General features: G+C 37.5%; 1 protein-coding gene and 1 long non-coding RNA gene across 2 annotated transcripts; both read left to right on the forward strand.

The window, feature by feature from the left end:
• Positions 1–14,181: 14,181 nt before the first annotated feature.
• Positions 14,182–16,022, forward strand: LOC120328498 (uncharacterized). The gene is made up of 3 exons (XM_078117898.1): positions 14,182–14,512; positions 14,933–15,206; positions 15,351–16,022. Exons 2-3 carry the CDS (start codon positions 14,955–14,957, stop codon positions 15,696–15,698), a joined length of 600 nt encoding a protein of 199 aa, XP_077974024.1. The 5' UTR covers positions 14,182–14,512; positions 14,933–14,954; the 3' UTR covers positions 15,699–16,022.
• A 12-nt stretch (positions 16,023–16,034) lies between these two features.
• LOC144429711 (uncharacterized) lies at positions 16,035–20,675 on the forward strand. The gene is made up of 2 exons (XR_013479024.1): positions 16,035–16,336; positions 16,405–20,675. It is a non-coding gene; the product is annotated as an uncharacterized LOC144429711 (long non-coding RNA).
• Positions 20,676–21,060: the final 385 nt, after the last annotated feature.

A 21,060-nucleotide genomic window follows, 5' to 3' on the forward strand; every position in this document is an offset into this window, starting at 1 on the left:
TGGGATTTTCCCATTTAACTTTGGACAGAAGATAAAACGTGACCTAATAGTATGGCGTGCAACAGCATTCTCTTCTCATCTTGGAGTCATTGCCCATCATTTATACATGGGTGTGAGGTTTACAACCTTGAGCAATTTTTTACGGCGTGATATTTGTATTAGTGTTTTTCGTCAAATCTGTGCACCATAATGACGCACAACCTGAACCTAAATGGTTCCTATTCAATACCTGATAAATCAAAGCAAATATACTTTTTGAAGGACCTCCTGAAGTATGCGCACCAAGATGACGCACAGCCTGAAAATAGTATGTGTGTACCGTTTAGGATTCAGGTTGTGCGACATCTTCAGGAGCACCCTTTTCAATCATAAATATAACTCTAAGTCAAAGACTTTTTTTAAGGTTCAGCAATGTCGCCGTTGCATGCTTGATGACAAATATTGGTACTCCCGAAGTATGCGAACTAAAATGGCGGATATCGGAACGTATTATGTGTACCAAGGTCCGAAATGTTAATGTTGTTAGCTTAACTATAGACGAAATTATTTGGGGCGACAGCCCCATCGCCCTGCGTCAAGAGTCTCTCTCAGAAGGTTGAAAGTGCCTCCCTCACATTCGTTCACAAATTGCAGGAGTAGTTAAGAAGCACCGGTTCACAATTATTATTCTATATCTGTTACTAAATACAGGGTATGTTGTATTTACAGGAATAAAATTGCCTTTATCTGATCTCCTTGGTTTATTATTATTTTATAGCAAACTGGCTTTATGGGTAGTAAGTTTTTTGTTTTATGATAAGTGTGACGCGAATATAACTCAGTAGTCGTAAAAGTTGACAATTTCTTGAATTTATGGGCAAGATACATTATCGAGGTAAACATTGTTGTGTAATATGTTTGTTTGAGTAAATTGACCAACGTATCCTTAAGGTGGATTCAACGCTTTTACTATTTACCAATTTACAAGAGACAAATTAATTGTTGAACAATGAACACAGATTAGGGAACTCGAGAAATAGGCGGATGGATGCAACAAGGTTGGTAATCTAATAGGAGTGGGGAATTATTTTACTTGAGACGTTATAAAGATATATAAGAAAATAATAAGTGACTCTAAGTGTTACAAGATTTCAACTAGAAAAAATATTGGTACTCCCGAAGTACGTGAACCCAGATGGCGGACACCAGAACGTATATGGCCTATTTGTACCAGGGAAGGGTTGGGCCATAATTTCAGGTACAAATACTACGGCAGTCACCCGTGGTCGCCTAATCCCCGAACTCGTAATAGAACTAAAATAAGGAAGATTGGAATAAAATTATGGCCTAACCCAAACCTGGTACAATTATACTACTTTCCGATGTCCGCCATCTTGGTTCACATACTTCGGGAGTACCGAAGTATGCACTATGTTTATATTTTGCCAGGATCGGGTTTAGCCGATACTGTTGTGCTGTCATAAAGCTTTTTTAAATTAAATCTGCTGCTGCAAAAGGATATGCAACATATTCTGAAAGACCTGCATACACTGAATGGAATAGATATATGACAATGAACCTTGGATTAAATATACATGAACGTATCGGTATCTTGTTATCGGTATTTAGCCATTGAAGATATTGAACCTCAAGAAGTAACGGTACACTACTGCAGTTCTTAATACTGTACCGGTATGTATGAATAAATATCGGATTTAGTGGCGACAGACGTTTTAATAGTATTGGAGTAACAGTGAAATGCCATTAATGGATATTTTGAATGGCATCTCACCGTTATTTTTCTAAATTCAGTATTTTGAATGGCATTTCACGTTATTTTAGAAAAATAACGGTGAAATGCCATTAAAACGTTTAATGACTGATCTTTTTTAACAGTAATACTGTTAAAAAGTTCAGCATTCTGAATGGCATTTCACCGTTACTTTTTGAAGTTACGATGAAATGCCATTAAAACGTTTAATGACTGATCTTTTTCAACAGTAATACTGTTAAAATGTTCAGTATTCTGAATGGCATTTCACCGTTACTTTTTGAAGTTACGATGAAATGCCATTAAAACGTTTAATGACTGATCTTTTTCAACAGTAATACTGTTAAAAAGTTCAGTATTCTAAATGGCATTTCACCGTTACTTTTTGAAGTTACGATGAAATGCCATTAAAACGTTTAATGACTCATCTTTTTCAACAGTAATACTGTTAAAAAGTTCAGTGTTCTGAATGGCATTTCACCGTTACTTGTTGAAGTTACGGTGAAATGCCATTATGACTATCATGATGAAAAAAATCAGTTTTTCGAATGGCATTTCAATGCCGAAAATATCGATTTCACTTAAGTTATTAGTTGGGGTTACCACGAAAGTGGCGTATTATTAGCGTATATATAGAAAAATAGCATATGGCAGTTCGATTATATAAAAACAGTTACATTAAAAAGTCCATATCGAATGCGGGAATTTACACACAATACCAACGATGTGAAAACCGGTATTAAGCGATTGAGTTAACTTTTCATATTGGTCTATGCCCGGCCCCTACGTCCTACCTAGTATGTTCCACAGCTTTTTATTTTAAGGGGCGAGGGTGTTTGCAATAAAAGGTGTCACTTCATCATCTGAAGTTTAGATCACAAAGTCGAGCAAGTTGAGTTCACGAGTTGTACAGTCTTCGCGCGCTGCTTAAAATTTAAATTCTGTGTTCAAAATTTAAAGTGCGAGTCATCGGCCATCCGTTCAGATTTTAACTTTCTGAAAATATATGCGGCCCGCCAATGACGTTCAACCCTTAATTTTGGCCCGCGAGCGACGAAAGGTTTCTGACCCCTGGCCTAATCCATACATCAATATATTGGGCTCGTTTACAGCTTACGAACAGATACACAATACATATGAAGGACTATATCTATAGTTAGGGTTACCACATTTTTTGACTTCGAAGCGGGACGCCTCCAAAGACACGACCTCTTAGCTGTGATTTTTGACTTCGAAGCGGGACGCCTCCAAGGACACGACCTCTCAGCTGTGATCCTGTAACTTTATATTTAAAGCCATCCCGGCTGTCTTCATTGACCATATTGTCATCGAGAGTTCATGCGCATATTCTTTGTCTAAATATCGGATTCAGTTCGAAAAATAGAAAGGAATAAAGAAACGCAAAAGGAATAAAGGTTAAGGAAATAGTCTGCCGATTTCAATCATTGAGAATTTACTTATTCGCTAACACCTTCAAACAACAACAGGCACACAATGTTTCGACCGCCAAAGTGGGACTTTTGGCTGACTTGTCGGGACGGCGGGACAAGACTCTAAAAACCGGGACTGTCCCGCCTAAAGCGGTATGTATGGTAAGCCTAAATTACTTGGCTGTATGGGGGACAACGGCATTCCTTCCAGACAGAGAATGGGAAATAACTGTCTGGGTTAGTCGTTCCAGATGCTTGAGAATGGAATTCAAACAAAACGTCGTACGTGCGGTCGCAACCAGCTGCCATGTTTGGCCGCATTCTCGCGTAAGAAACAAATATTTTAAACTGTCAAGTTTTCATGAGGTAGAGTATTTTTGTCACGTTCGACAAATGTCAATTTGAGACAACGGGGGTGAAAAGAAAAGCATTGTTAATTTTTTACAATATATTTAAGAGGTAAAGAAAAAAATCTAATAGAACTCAAAATTTCGAATTCAGTCTTAGATAGTGCATTTTGTGTACTTGATTCCCAAACGTTCGTCTCAGGTTGACTCTCTGTTTAGTTTTGGAAAACTCAAGCGCGGTGGTTTTCAACAAGGGTTAGGCACCCTAGGGTTGTCTAAGTTGCCGTTTATAATAAACTTGCTAAACTTGTTTCAAAAAGATTAAACGCCCTCGAGCAAAAAACAAAAACTTATTTGTTAACGAGGCGGCAAGCCTTCAAGTTATAGGCGGGTATATATACAGGGCTTTAAAACAAGAGGACATTCGTTGAAATTTTAAAAAATAAATATGTGAAAGAAATAAGTTGAATTTACAAGAGTTCTAAAAATTGAAAACATACGTTTTACTAATTTTCTCAAAACGGCTTTTACAAATTTTGCAGTTTCCTTTAGAGCCCTCTATAAGTCATGCTCTTATTTCAAGGATCTAATGGGATTTTCCCATTTAACTTTAGACAGAAGATAAAACGTGACCTAATAGTATGGCGTGCAACAGCATTCTCTTCTCATCTTGGAGTCATTGCCCATCATTTATACATGGGTGTGAGGTTTACAACCTTGAGCAATTTTTTTACCGCGTGATTTTTGTATTAGTGTTTTTCGTCAAATCTGTGCACCATAATGACGCACAACCTGAACCTAAATGGTTCCGATTCAATACCTGATAAATCAAAGCAAATATACTTTTTGAAGAACCTCCTGAAGTATGCGCACCAAGATGACGCACAGCCTGAAAATAGTATGTGTGTACCGCTTAGGATTCAGGTTGTGCGACATCTTCAGGAGCACCCATTTCTATCATAAATATACCTCTAAGTTTGACTTTTTTTAAGGTTCAGCAATGTCGCCGTTGCAAGCTTGATGACAAATATTGGTACTCCCGAAGTATGCGAACTAAGATGGCGGATATCGGAACGTATTATGTGTACCAAGGTCCGAAATGTTAATGTTGTTAGCTTAACTATAGACGAAATTATTTGGGGCGACCGCCCCATCGCCCTGCGTCAAGAGTCTCTCTCAGAAGGTTGAAAGTGCCTCCCTCACATTTGTTCACAAATTGCAGGAGTAGTTAAGAAGCACCGGGCATAAAGTGCTATTTACTTTCACAATTATTATTCTATATCTGTTACTAAATACAGGGTATGTTGTATTTACAGGAATAAAATTGCCTTTATCTGATCTTCTTGGTTTATTATTATTTTATAGCAAACTGGCTTTATGGGTAGTAAGGTTTATGTTTTATGATAAGTGTGACGCGAATATAACTCAGTAGTCGTAAAAGTTGACAATTTCTTGAATTTATGGGCAAGATACATTATCGAGGTAAACATTGTTGTGTAATATGTTTGTTTGAGTAAATTGACCAACGTATCCTTGAGGTGGATTCAACGCTTTTACTATTTACCAATTTACAAGAGACAAATTAATTGTTGAACAATGAACACAGATTAGGGAACTCGAGAAATAGGCGGATGGATGCAACAAGGTTGGTAATCTAATAGGAGTGGGGAATTATTTTACTTAAGATGTTATAAAGATATATAAGAAAATAATAAGTGACTCTAAGTGTTACAAGATTTCAACTAGAAAAAAAATTGGTACTCCCGAAGTACGTGAACCCAGATGGCGGACACCAGAACGTATATGGCCTATTTGTACCAGGGAAGGGTTGGGCCATAATTTCAGATACAAATACTACGGCAGTCACCCGTGGTCGCCTAATCCCCGAACTCGTAATAGAACTAAAATAAGGAAGATTGGAATAAAATTATGGCCTAACCCAAACCTGGTACAATTATACTACTTTCCGATGTCCGCCATCTTGGTTCACATACTTCGGGAGTACCGAAGTATGCACTATGTTTATATTTTGCCAGGATCGGGTTTAGACGATACTGTTGTGCTGTCATAAAGCTTTTTTAAATTAAATCTGCTGCTGCAAAAGGATATGCAACATATTCTGAAAGACCTGCATACACTGAATGACATAAATATATGACAATGAACCTTGGATTAAATATACATGAACGTATCGGTATCTTGTTATCGGTATTTAGCCATTGAAGATATTGAACCTCAAGAAGTAACGGTACACTACTGCAGTTCTTAATACTGTACCGGTATGTATGAATAAATATCGGATTTAGTGGCGACAGACGTTTTAATAGTATTGGAGTAACAGTGAAATGCCATTAATGGATATTTTGAATGGCATTCCACCGTTATTTTTCTAAATTCATTAAAACGTTTAATGACTGATCTTTTTGAACAGTAATACTGTTATAAAGTTCAGTATTCTGAATGGCATTTCACCGTTACTTTCTGAAGTTACGATGAAATGCCATTAAAACGTTTAATGACTGATCTTTTTCAACAGTAATACTGTTAAAAAGTTCAGTATTCTGAATGGCATTTCACCGTTACTTTTTGAAGTTACGATGAAATGCCATTAAAACGTTTAATGACTGATCTTTTTCAACAGTAATACTGTTAAAAAGTTCAGTATTCTGAATGGCATTTCACCGTTACTTTTTGAAGTTACGATGAAATGCCATTAAAACGTTTAATGACTGATCTTTTTCAACAGTAATACTGTTAAAAAGTTCAGTGTTCTGAATGGCATTTCACCGTTACTTGTTGAAGTTACGGTGAAATGCCACATTTAATGACTGATCTTTTTTAACAGTAATACTGTTAAAAAGTTCAGTATTCTGAAAGGCATTTCACCGTTACTTTTTGAAGTTACGGTGAAATGCCATTAAAACATTTAATGATTATCATGATGAAAAAGATCAGTTTTTCGAATGGCATTTCAATGCCGAAAATATCGATTTCACTTAAGTTATTAGTTGGGGTTACCACGAAAGTGGCGTATTATTAGCGTATATATAGAAAAATAGCATATGGCAGTTCGATTATATAAAAACAGTTACATTACAAAGTCCATATCGAATGCGGGAATTTACACAAAATACCAACGGTGTGAAAACCGGTATTAAGCGATTGAGTTAACTTTTCATATTGGTCTATGCCCGGCCCCTACGTCCTACCTAGTATGTTCCACAGCTTTTTATTTTAAGGGGCGAGGGTGTTTGCAATAAAAGGTGTCACTTTATCATCTGAAGTTTAGATCACAAAGTCGAGCAAGTTGAGTTCACGAGTTGTACAGTCTTCGCGCGCTGCTTAAAATTTAAATTCTGTGTTCAAAATTTAAAGTGCGAGTCATCGGCCATCCGTTCAGATTTTAACTTTCTGAAAATATATGCGGCCCGCCAATGACGTTCAACCCTTAATTTTGGCCCGCGAGCGACGAAAGGTTTCTGACCCCTGGCCTAATCCATACATCAATATATTGGGCTCGTTTACAGCTTACGAACAGATACACAATACATATGAAGGACTATATCTATAGTTAGGGTTACCACATTTTTTGACTTCGAAGCGGGACGCCTCCAAAGACACGACCTCTTAGCTGTGATTTTTGACTTCGAAGCGGGACGCCTTCAAAGACACGACCTCTTAGCTGTGATCCTGTAACTTTATATTTAAAGCCATCCCGGCTGTCTTCATTGACCATATTGTCATCGAGAGTTCATGCGCATATTCTTTGTCTAAATATCGGATTCAGTTCGAAAAATAGAAAGGAATAAAGGAACGCAAAAGCAATAAAGGTTAAGGAAATAGTCTGCCGATTTCAAGCATTGAGAATTTACTTATTCGCTAACACCTTCAAACAACAACAGGCACACAATGTTTCGACCGCCAAAGTGGGACTTTTGGCTGACTTGTCGGGACGGCGGGACAAGACTCTAAAAACCGGGACTGTCCCGCCTAAAGCGGTATGTATGGTAAGCCTAAATTACTTGGCTGTATGGGGGACAACGGCATTCCTTCCAGACAGAGAATGGGAAATAACTGTCTGGGTTAGTCGTTCCAGATGCTTGAGAATGGAATTCAAACAAAACGTCGTACGTGCGGTTGCAACCAGCTGCCATGTTTGGCCGCATTCTCGCGTAAGAAACAAATATTTTAAACTGTCAAGTTTTCATGAGGTAGAGTATTTTTGTCACGTTCGACAAATGTCAATTTGAGACAACGGGGGTGAAAAGAAAAGCATTGTTAATTTTTTACAATATATTTAAGAGGTAAAGAAAAAAATCTAATAGAACTCAAAATTTCGAATTCAGTCTTAGATAGTGCATTTTGTGTACTTGATTCCCAAACGTTTGTCTCAGGTTGACTCTCTGTTTAGTTTTGGAAAACTCAAGCGCGGTGGTTTTCAACAAGGGTTAGGCACCCTAGGGTTGTCTAAGTTGCCATTGATAATAAACTTGCTAAACTTGTTTTCAAAAAGATTAAACGCCCTCGAGCAAAAAACAAAAACTTATTTGTTAACGAGGCGGCAAGCCTTCAAGTTATAGGCGGGTATATATACAGGGCTTTAAAACAAGAGGACATTCGTTGAAATTTTAAAAAATAAATATGTGAAAGAAATAAGTTGAATTTACAAGAGTTCTAAAAATTGAAAACATACGTTTTACTAATTTTCTCAAAACGACTTTTACAAATTTTGCAGTTTCCTTTAGAGCCCTCTATAAGTCATGCTCTTATTTCAAGAATCTAATGGGATTTTTCCATTTAACTTTGGACAGAAGATAAAACGTGACCTAATAGTATGGCGTGCAACAGCATTCTCTTCTCATCTTGGAGTCATTGCCCATCATTTATAATACATGGGTGTGAGGTTTACAACCTTGAGCAATTTTTTTACGGCGTGATATTTGTATTAGTGTTTTTCGTCAAATCTGTGCACCATAATGACGCAAAACCTGAACCTAAATGGTTCCGATTCAATACCCGATAAATCAAAGCAAATATACTTTTTGAAGGACCTCCTGAAGTATGCGCACCAAGATGACGCACAGCCTGAAAATAGTATGTGTGTACCGCTTAGGATTCAGGTTGTGCGACATCTTCAGGAGCACCCTTTTCTATCATAAATATAACTCTGGTTCAGCAATGTCGCCGTTGACAAATATTAGTAATGCTTGATGACAAATATTAGTACTCCCGAAGTATGCGAACTAAGATGGCGGATATCGGAACGTATTATGTGTACCAAGGTCCGAAATGTTAATGTTGTTAGCTTAACTATAGACGAAATTATTTGGGGCGACCGCCCCATCGCCCTGCGTCAAGAGTCTCTCTCAGAAGGTTGAAAGTGCCTCCCTCACATTCGTTCACAAATTGCAGGAGTAGTTAAGAAGCACCGGGCATAAAGTGCTATTTACTTTCACAATTATTATTCTATATCTGTTACTAAATACAGGGTATGTTGTATTTACAGCAGGGGTCACCAACGCGTTGTCCACGGGCACCAAGTCGCCCGTGAAGACCATACGAGTCGCCCACAGATCTGTTCCAAACTAAGCTTAATGAAAAAGCTACTTCAACTAAATTTCGTCCTGCTATTCTTATATAAATCACACTTATATGGGAATCGGGAATAGTACAATATTATTATTGTAGCCACCAACCCAGTGGTTCCCAACCTTTTTTACATCGCGGCACACCTATCACAAAACATGAACATTTTCTACTCATAAAGCCATTTTGTTATGAAATAATAACAAAGAAGATCAGAGAATTTGATTCATATAATAATAACATACCCTGTATTTAGTAACAGGTATAAAAGGGGGGAATGGTCAGTAGGACTGTTATGCATGGTACTTCTTTACTACTGCTGCAATTTGTTGACGAATGTGAGGTAGATACTCTTAACTCTGATAGATACACAACTTAACGCAAGCGACTGGGGCGATCGCTCAATAATTTCGTCAATATTTAAGTTGTTTCGCTTTACAAAATTATCATTTCCGAAGAGTGCAATAGTCTAAATATGGTTAATAGTTACCGTTATAACGGTTTTCTTACAATGATGTACATGAAAGCGCCTCGGAACACCTCACATTATTGTAAAAGATGCGCGGCCGCAGGGGTAATACGTAGTCTCCGCCGATCAATCGCTTCGGTTTTGCTCGCCCTCCCCGTTTCATGTTACGGCCTTTTTATTATTACAGGTCTGCTCACTTTTACACAACCTTATTCTCTTTTGTTACAATTCGATATTGTAACAGAATTTTGTTTTCAAATTTCATTTTAAAATCGAATTTTGTTTCTTCCATTGCGAAAATCATTCAACACTGTTGCTATTAACGGTTGGGTATTGTTTTTCACGTTATGAATTTCGTGCAAGGTCCGAGCACATAGTGATGGGAATGACCATTTACCATGTCGAAACGTTTATTCAACTTTTCAGACCACAGAAACTATCCGAAATAGATAACCGTTTTTGTATCAGAGATATGAAATTATCGTCACTACCACGATTTCGTGAAGTAGTGCAATTTACCAAATTTATTGAAGGTTTTATTAAATTTCCTTGCACGAGTGTTTGGGCTACCACACGTTTTGCCAGATTAGCCTCTTTTTTACAGGGACCAATTAAAACGCAACAGCGAACGTCGAAGTTAGACTTTATATTCCTGGGAGAACTAGGTATTCATATGGGCGACGTATGTTAAAAACAGCTAATAAGGAGTGAATTCAGGAATTTATTCCAATCTTTATCTTTTGCGAAGGTTTTGATCTTTCTCCTCACCGCTTGTAAATTACCTGCCCCAATTTAAGCTACCAATATTACCATTTCTGACGCCGCAATGTGGATATGAAGACGATAGTTAACCTTCCTATGATTTAACTTTTCTAATGTGCCTGTCTTATTTTTGTATTATACAGTGAATAAAAACACCGCAAAGTCATTGCGTGGGTCTGAATGTTATTTTGAGTTTAAATAATGATTCAATATATCGGTAATAATGCTACTAGTCAAATAATAATTACTTGGTAAATACGATTCCTCAATTTTGTCGTTTCTGTTAGTTAGCAAGAGACGTGGGGTAATTCTCGCGGAATTTAGGTGATTGGAAATTGGAATCACTTGAAATAAATTCAAAAATGAAGGTTCTTCGCGGCACACCAAAATCATTTCGCGGCACACTGATGTGCCGCGGCACACTGGTTGGGAACCACTCAACCTGATTTTTATTTGACCTCAGTAATGTGACGGGTCAATCAACACTCTTCCAATTATGACATCACACTGATATCACCTACCACGAATCCGCGGTTTTTCTTGTGCGTTCGTTTGTGGAGCAGCAATAATAAAATTATTGATTCCAAAGAAAAAATGGCAGAAAAACGATGAGAAACCCACTATTTTCACGATGAATGGGGGTGGATATATTTTACCACCATGAAAACAGCATGCGCCTGTCTCATTTGTGGGGCGATTGTAGCGACGGCAAGGCGAAAAGATATTTCACGTCTCTCTCAAACTCAGAATAGGATGGGATTTACATATTTATCCTTGGGATAAGTCTGCTCAACCATATGCGAACCACGGCCTCTCGTCCGGTTGTCATTTCATGTCGGGTTGGGATTAGTTAGTTATTTGTTTTCGTAAGCATGGGCTTGATGGCGAAGGAAGTCATCCCAACGGCAGCAAGGGATCCAGCAATCCTCCAGCAATCCAATGGGATTCTAACCTGCGAACCTAACGCTAAGCACGATGTCCACACAGCCGTGACCTTTTAGAAGTGTACATTGAACTGGTAGCCCGCGGATAAATCTGTACCCAGAAAGTAGCCCTCGGCCTCGAAAAGGTTGGTGACCCCTGAATTAGACACTACTTCGGATGAAGAAGAATACCAAATTATTCATTCGCGGAAAAGGCACCTTTGGTGGTACTGGTAGAGGGAGGTCAAGAAGAATCCGAAACCGAAGAGGTTGAAGTAGGAGAAGAAAAAGGAGAAAAATATAGAGAGGAAATGAAAGAAGAAGAACAACAACCGTTAGAAGCCGGAAAGAAACTTTATGTTTGTATGTTTCTCGACTGTGGCGGAAAACTTCGGCGGCAGAAACGTACTGAAGGCATTGTAGCTCGTTGGATATCAGTTCTGGACACTTACGATTTTACAGTTGAACATCGTGCTGGTTCCAAGCATGGCAATGCTGATGGTTTGAGTCGTATTCGTCGCCGATGTAAGCGTGATTCCTGCACTAGTTGTGGGAATGGTGATCAGCCGTGTGAATTGGAAACTGTCAAAGTTGCTGCTTTGCAACCGAGTCATGGTAATTCTATGGAATGGCTCGCTTCGTATTCATCGACCGATATGCGTGAGATGCAGATGAAGGACGATAACATCTCTAAAGTACTGACAATGAAGGAAACGTTGGATCAACCACCCCCAGCTGCGGAACTCTTGTTTTTCTCCAGAGAAGTTCGGATCCTGTGCAGCCAGTGGAAATTATTGAGAGTCATCGATGGAGTGCTTCATCGGGAGTTTTTGCCATACGCGCCTGTAGGGAAATCCATTTTTCAAACTGTGTTGCCTTTAGTTTTGCGTCGCGAAATGTACCGACAACTCCATGAGTTGCGTACTGATGGACATTTGGGTAAAGAACGAACTTATAAAAAATTGAGGGAACGATTTTATTGGCCTAGAATGCACAGCCAAGTATCTTCTTGGTGTCGTTATTGTAAAGCTTGCACTGCTACCAAAACCCCTCATGGGAAACGACGTGCAGAAATGTGTAAAATGATTTGTACTGAGCCACTTCTCAGAATTAGTCTTGATTTTGTGGGACCTTTACCTAAAACTGAACGGGGCAATGAACATCTGTTAGTAGTCACAGACTATTTTACTAAATGGGTTGAGGCTTACCCTTTGCCTAATCAAAAGGCCAGTACTACAGCCGATGTACTTGTAACGGAATTTTTTAGTAGATTTGGTACTCCTAGAATTATTCATTGTGACCAAGGGGTTAATTTTGAATCTCATTTGTTTAAGCATATGTGTTCCTTATTGGAAATTGATAAAACCCGTACGACTCCTTATCATCCTAGGTCGGATGGTCTATGTGAAAGAATGAATAAGACCTTGCAGCAAATGCTCAAAGCATTTGTAGATTCTAGCCGCACAGACTGGGATGAACACATTCCTTATCTTTTAATGGCTTATAGATCTACTGTACATGAAAGTACAGGTTTTACTCCGAATCGTTTAATGTTGGGACGTGAAATTTCATTGCCGACTGATTTACTTTTTGGTAAACCTCCTGATCATAATGTCCCTAAGTGTTATGATGAATTTGTTGAATGGTTTGATAATGCTACATCTGAAGCTTTTGAATTTGCTCGAGAACAGTTGGGTAAATCAGCTGTTCGACAGAAACGTAATTTTAATGCAACTGTTAAGCCTTTATCCTTTAATGTTGGTGATCTTGTGTGGTATTTTTATCCTCCTAAGAGTAGAAAACTTTCGACTGGTTGGATAGGTCCTTTTGAAGTGTTAGATTGTTTTTTGTTTATCGTATCAAGAATGTTAACACTGGTAATTGTAGAATAGCTCATGTTGATCATCTTCGTTTATATTTGATGGAAGATTGTGACAATTTACCTAATATTAATGCCGATTTCCCAGACAATATTGCTATTTCCAATGATGATGTACAGGATGTTGTTATTGAACCAGAAGTTAATCCTGAATTGCCTGTTAGGGATTCTGATCATCAGACTGTTACTCGTTCTGGTAGGACAAGGCGTAGACCTGCCTACTTGGATGATTTTCATACTTGATTTATGCGCTGTAACATTTTGTTTTGAATTACATTGGGAATTGTGCTATAATGTATATGGTTAGGTAGGACTAGTTAGTGTTTTTAGATAGGGTTTATTGGATTTTGTAGTTGGGAATTTTTTGTATTTTTATTGTGTATTTTGTAAATAGTATGCTTTATATTTGTTATACTTTCAGGAATGCTTTCTACTGTTTGATATTTCGTTCCACTGTGTTTCATATTTTGCTAATACCTGCCGATGGACATACACATTGTGTTTTTTACGAGTTTTGTATTCCTACTGTGTTAATACCTTTCTTAGGGGATGTTTTTATTTTTTTTTAAGAGTAAATTTTTTGTTAATTTTCTCTAATGAAAAGGGGGGTATTGTGGCGGGACTGGAATTGTCCTATTTTTTATTGTTTTGTATTTTATTTATATTTAGTGTCTAGTTATTGCATATGCATTGGTGTGTGGAGTCTGAGCCCTAATTCGCCCGATAGTTTGATCCAGTAACTCGACTCCAACCACCACTGCATATGTGAACTGTGCTGCGTACGCAGTGTTCGTTCTTCTTGCTTCTGCTGTCGCTGGGTAAGGACCGTATTTTTGTCACTCTATTTTATCTGCTTTAAGCGTGGATTTTACATTATTTTAATAAAGTCTCTTCGTTTGCATCGTGAACTTCGAACCTACTTGTGTGTCTTTGCAGCACATTGGATCTTCTGAACTAATTATTACAGTATAACTAGACTGTATTAGTGGCGAGCACCTACCGGTATTCCGGTTAAGTCGTACCGTTGCAGTATATTCAACCAGAAACCAAAGGACCCCCAAATGGCGAAATATGCAGTAAACGAACTGAAAGTTTATTTCAAAGGTGTCACTCCATTAAATATCCACCAGATACTTGGAACCAACAACGAAAAATCTCCGGCCCTCAAACACCGCCACCTAATAGCCATTAAACACTTCTGCAATTGGACGCTGTTTGATGGCTATACAGTAGCTGGTGTCGATTTCAAGAAGATCCTTGATGGGATAGCTTTGGCGTCTGCTAGCAGACAGAAGAAGCAGATGAATACGCTAAAGAACGTGACAGACCAGGCACAGATGGAGTAACTATTGGGACCTGTCATTGAGTAAGTACTATATTATTTCCTAAATTAATAAACATGAAATTTAAATTCTATCATAGCCTAATCTGTTAAGGTTTGCGAAATGATCGATTTTGCAAAATCCCCCTTATTGTGACAAATTTATTTGGTAGTATTAACAATACATTTTTTTTTAATTTTAATTATACATTTTTAAATGCTTAACCTAGTTTTACAATTTACAAAAAAATAATTTATTTCTCAAATAACTTTTCAGAAACATATTACTCGACGAATATTCACAAAAGTTAAAAATTTTGTTGGCGAAACTGTTAATTCTGTTTACTTACATTCTAATGTATGATGTGTCAATGTTCAACATTTTAAATAGGCCAAATTGGTACAGATACAAATAAAAAAATTATGTTACAATTCAACATATTCGCTTGTTTTTATGTATTTCAGTGGTCCGCAATATAAAGAGGCGATGAAAGAGCTCGACGTACAACCGGTCTCGGAAAAAACATACAACAAATGCCTTGGCCTGTTTGTAGCTTGCCATATCTTCGAACGCGGCGGGAGAGTTGGCTACTTTTCCTGTATGAAGGTTGGCGAGCTCAAACAGGCCAGGGAATATGAAGACCAAAGATTGTTACAAAATATAGTGGAAGAGCAAAAAATTAGAGACGAAGTAAGTTTTCTCACAATGTCACGAGAAGACTACGAAATGTTTTTAAAGGTAAGAAATACAACGTTAAACAACAGGATATATTCAACCATGGACTCACAACTCTACAAAGTATACCCTAATATTCAAATATATGTAAAATACTGTCGATACTTCAAAATATATTTAACTATCGATAATCATTTCTATTTTTAGCTGGTCAACATGTTTCAAAATATCAAAGACAGAGACGATAAAGAGTACGCATTAGGCACCCCTTCCAAGAAACAAATGCGGGTCGACAAGTGCGTCAGATCCGCACTGGCAAAAGTATTCGGCGAAAGTATCAGTATTACTTTAATGGGGAAAATGACCGAAACCCTGGCCTCAAGTATGCCTGAATCTCAGCAGAGAGATGTGGCCAGGGCATTGGGCCATTCAGTAGAAATAGCTCGTAAAAACTATTATATACTGCACAAGGGGCACACAGCTCTGCGTGGTTCAGAAATAATAGCTCAAAACTTGAGGGCAGAGAAAACAAAATTATCGGAAAAAACAATCTGACCCCTCTGATATACCATCGACCTCCGGAATTTACGGACCCTTCAAAACACAATCTGACTCTTGACTCCGAAACACCTGAAGACACATCGGACCTACCATCAACCTCCTCGAAATACCAAACGCCGAGAAAAAGAAAATCTCGTTCGGATCGAGATTCTCCGAGGACAAAAGCAATTAAAACTACAGTTCCTCGCAAGAGAATAATATCTCAATCTGATAGGCTGTGATTGTATAACCACGAAAAAGAACATCTTTCTAGATCACAATTACAGGAGATTGTGAAAAAAAGACCAAATTTGGTTGCATGTAATATAGATTTTCTGATGGATAAGGCTGTGATTGTATAACCACGAAAAAGAACATCTTTCTAGATCACAATTACAGGAGATTGTGAAAGAAAGACCAAATTTGGTTGCATGTAATATAGATTTTCTGATGGATACGCTAAAAACGTTAAAAAGAAAAATGGAACTGGTTTGACAATCTCTTGTAATTTGCTGAGATCTAGAAAGAGGTTTTTTGCCTTGACGGAAATCCTCGATTTCTTGTGAGGCACTGTGGCTTAATTGCTTTTGTCTTATTTTACACGAATTGTTTTGAGCTATTATTTCTGAACCACGCAGAGCTTTGTGCCCCTTGTTCAGTAAATGATATATTTCTTTCAACTTGTGAACATGTTACACGAATTGCAGTTTCGATCGATAAGTCTTCGGTTTCCAACCGATATTCTCGTGTTACTATTTGTCTAATTATAATTAAATTATAGGCTCATTAAACGAGTAACTGTGAATTTTATACTTGTTAGAATTAGATTATGATATAATTTAGCCTACACGCGTCTCGCAATGAATTGTGTAACGTGAAAAATATAATCGTTAAAACGGCTGTTTTGTTACTATAATTCAGTAAAGCGTCGCGGGTCGGTTTTTCTTACGCGGGCCGGGCGGGCCGGATCCGGCCCGCAGGTTGCCGACCTCTGATCTACGGATTTAAGAAGCGTGATTGGCATCTAGGGTCATGTGTGACCTCTTTGATGCATTTCTCGGTAAGGGGTACCCCCCATATTTCGATAACCTTATACCGTTACTAAGACGGTATGCACAGAATACAATAACGTCAAAATGCCGTTCATTAATAAACGGCTGCCGCTTTTAAACAGTATGCAAAGAATACAATAATTGAGTTTTTGTTATACGTTTACTTTGGAGAGTTTCATGGTGTAGTAATTAATACCTACACATATTAAATCCGTATTATTCCTAAGCAACTGATTTTGAATCATTTATTTTTTCTTGTGCATTCATTGTTATACATAGATACATATTGTTATACATACAGTGCATAATTAAAAAAAATTAAATAGCTTATTCTATTACTAATACATTGAAATAAAAAAAAGATAATATGAACCAACAAAACTGCTGCGTGTCTAAACACACGGAGGTGAATTTAAAAGTAAGTAATAACAATAAACAACAAACCTCAATGATCGATTGAATATATGCCATTAAATGTTTTTACGTTTTCACAGGCCTTGGAAATGTACGAGTGAATGGATGGATTTAACTACAAAATTCCGCAATTCAAGAAATATTTTATACGGATGAATACACATCAGTCAATTTACACGAGCTCGAGAAAATAGAGGACCCGTTTAAAAACAGACAATGATTCTTTACATCAAGGACTTCCTGTTGCACTTGATGCTAACTAAATATGATTTTTTAGAAGATGTGGTGCCACCAGTATTCTGGTTCGAATAGTACTTAAAACTCAGAGACGGATATTGGTAACGCGAGTTTCACACATTCACTTTATACATTTCATATTACATTTTTCGTGTGTGTTATACGGTGTGATGAAAAATGTGAAAACATCACTTTTAGTATTTTTTCAAACGACAGATTCCAAAGCATTCTCACTAAAAATTATGAAATGCTAGCTCTAGTTTATTAAAAGTGACCCTTTCCGTCAGAACTATCAAAAATCCTCCGTACGCCAAATAATTACAAGCTCTATCAGCAATCCAATTAATTACGGGTGACGCTAAAGTACAAACAATAGCTAATCTCTATCTTTTTCTTTCAAGAGGCCACAGATGGCAAACTTTTTTAATCCATTTTTTAAACTTAAAAAGGATATTAAGGCAGACTAAGCCATTACTCCAGAGCTATAAAGTTAAGGTGTGTTGAAATATGTTGAATTGAAATAACTGTGACAAGACAAGAAGCCGATTGCAATACTGTAGTACTGATAGACGTACTGTGAAACGAGAGAAACAGTTGTGAGGTTCATCGGAAACCATAAAAAAACCTTCATGAATTGAATTATATAACAACTTCACGGGAGGCGCAGATTTAGCAGATCAGTACACCAGTTATTAAAACTTCAAGAAAAATTCGTAAAATGGTTGAAGAAAATCTTCTTCTGGCTAGTTGAAACAAGCGTCACTCACAGTTATATCATTTATAAATTCTCGCCATGCTCTGAGAGTAGAAATGTTACACTTCTTAAGTACAGACAAATGGTGATCGCTAATATTTTAGCTGATGTTCGTTCAAGCAAAGAGTCAAAAACTCATTCTGCAAAAAAAATTTAACTGGCGAACGAAAGACTCAATGGCCGGTGACATACCCAGTCAAAAGAAGCAAAACAGCGCCGATGTAGAGTATGCAGCACGAAAACACAAAGAAGGGAAACAACATACTTGCATCACATGCTTCGATGCGCTTGCATCCAGGAATCTGTTTCAGTCATTACCATGCTCTCGTAGCGTGATAAACATGTAGTAAGTTCGATCTCTACTTTCTATAGGGAAGACGTAAATATTTAAAAATATACGGGTACGTACAGAACCACAGATAAAGCCATTACTTATAGAATCGTATATATTGACCAGCATAGGTCCTAGTGTATTGTAGGATCGCTACAAAATCACTAAATGATGAGACATTTTCTGGCTTTCCGAGATTACAGATATTTGTATCCTCTAACAAGCTTCCTCTTCAATTGTCAATATCATTCAGCCCTAGCTGTATCATCTCCTGGCGGAAAAGAAGAAAGTAGTTTCAATCCATATCTATGGTTGATAGTTTCCGTGAGCAGAGAAAGGTGGGAGGACAACCAAAGGAGATTTCAATTTTACAGATAAAAAAAAAGAGGGAGAACGGAAAGATTTGATAAACTGCTGTACGTTCATGTACATCTTTCCCTGTAGTACAGCGATCCCCAAAAGATGCGACGTGGCCCACTGGCTGCGTAGCTATTACTTAGCATTCGAAATAGACAATATATTTGAATTATTTTGTTTAAGAGAAAATCCAAGTTTGGTATCTGGATTTGCTGGAGCTTGAGGAACTGAATCGCGACGCGATCGCGGGAACAATTATTGAATATTATACTAAAAACAAAGTATCAATTCGGCATACGGTTATGCTGACAACGGATAGAGCAGCTGTCACAATTGGCCGTAGCCATGGCGTAATTGAAAAATAGAAACTAAGCAAATTAAACAGGACTGAATGTGAATTCGTTTTTACTGGTTTTCCAAATGATTATTTTTAGGAGCCAAATTGTGCAATATCGCTCGTTAGGCAGCATTGTGTGGCACACCGTTTGGAATTGGTTTACGCTGAGGATGATGGAATGAAACAACTGGATCATCTAATGAATTTAATTTAAGTAAGCTGGTGAACAAATGGAAAATGACACACAACAATACCATTCAAATGTCTTAAATTTAAGTAACGCCTCATTTTACCAAGGCTTCTTCTGTTCGCAGATCCGGTCAACAGCAATGCATTGCAATCACGCAAGAAAGAGGTTTACGTATGACTGTGATTGCCAAAACAAGATCTAGCTATTCCGCGGTCAAAGCAATATTCACGACTTATAAATCATTACAAGCATATTTTGATCAAAGAAATGTCCAGAGACAAGAACCTACCGCTTCTTCATTAAGTTCTTATCTTCCGAATCAAGAGTAAGTTCAACAATTTTTTACGTAGACTAATACAGTTTAAACCCAATATTGTATAATAATATTAATTTTATTTCAAAAATTAATTATTGATGCACTTTATCCACGACGTATTCGACCTGCTTGATCCCCTCAGTAAAATGCTCCGTGCAGATTTTGTGGGCCCGCACAGAGCGCAAACAAATTTAAAATTTGTACGGTAGGTTGAAATACTTTAGTTTTAATTAGAAATATATATCTATCACAAGACCTCGTTGTGATTTATTAAAAACGTTTAATCTTTTAATAAACTCGGAAAGTATCTGTTATCAAAAGCAGCAAAATCCGTCGTCACCAAAAGATACGATTTGTCTCTCACATTTCTTCACCCGAACCTTTGCAAACATATTTCCACAACTACACTTTATATTCACTTTTCATTATGTTATCTTTCTAATTTCATTCACGTGTTTTATCTTACGCCAACCCCTGTTATGTTATTTTTACTGTACAAGCTTAGTGATTTGCAATGAATGTGAAATTTAGTTGTGTACGCGAAAGCAGGAACTTCTTACTTGACTGGCATACAAAGATGGAATATTGGAGATGAAATTTTATGGTTTACATATTCAGTATTATTTTTGTTTAGGTATTTCTCTTTCTCAATACGCTTTGTAAATTCTCTTTTCTATGTGTGTTTGCCCACTATTTTATAAATTAACGTAATTTAATCAAAACAATTGATTGATGATAGTATTCAAAAGATATAGGGGCAGTTCGCACTAGATTCAGTTTTCGTTTTATAGTATAGGCTTATAGCGACATCTAACTCCAGGGCATGTGACCTCGTGTCCCGCTTGCCACGTTTTCGTGATCAAAATTGACACTCGACTCCAGACTCTCGGGACGTCAAAAAACGAAACGTATCTCAACCAGTTTCAACCAAGTTTACTGTTTTATCGTCTATTTTTATACTGTTTTATCGTCGCTGTTTTAATGCAATACACAAGAATTCTATACGTCTTATTAGAGACTAGAAGTGGACAGTAATAAGGAAGCCAGTCTCGACATGCAGGAGACGTAGGGAACCACGTCCTGTATAGGCACCTCGGCGGGGAAATTTTGGGAACAGGATATGGAACTATAATGCTACATCTTGAAAATAAAATTATTAATTCTCTGCGACTGCAAGAACTGAGGGATTCTAAGAAATAGGGGCCAATCTGCAGTGTGACTTAATTCTACACCATTCGGTTTCGGTTTCAAGGGGGAAATTCATTTCTGCTAGTATTTTCCTAAAACCGACAAAGTCGGATTTACTCGCGAGAACTCTTGCTGATCCTCGTACTGTGTATATGCTGAACATAAAAATGTACTAAGGATGACTCGCAATTTTTGCCTGGA

Source organism: Styela clava, chromosome 11 (assembly GCF_964204865.1).
Source record: "Styela clava chromosome 11, kaStyClav1.hap1.2, whole genome shotgun sequence".
Lineage (NCBI taxonomy): Eukaryota > Metazoa > Chordata > Ascidiacea > Stolidobranchia > Styelidae > Styela > Styela clava.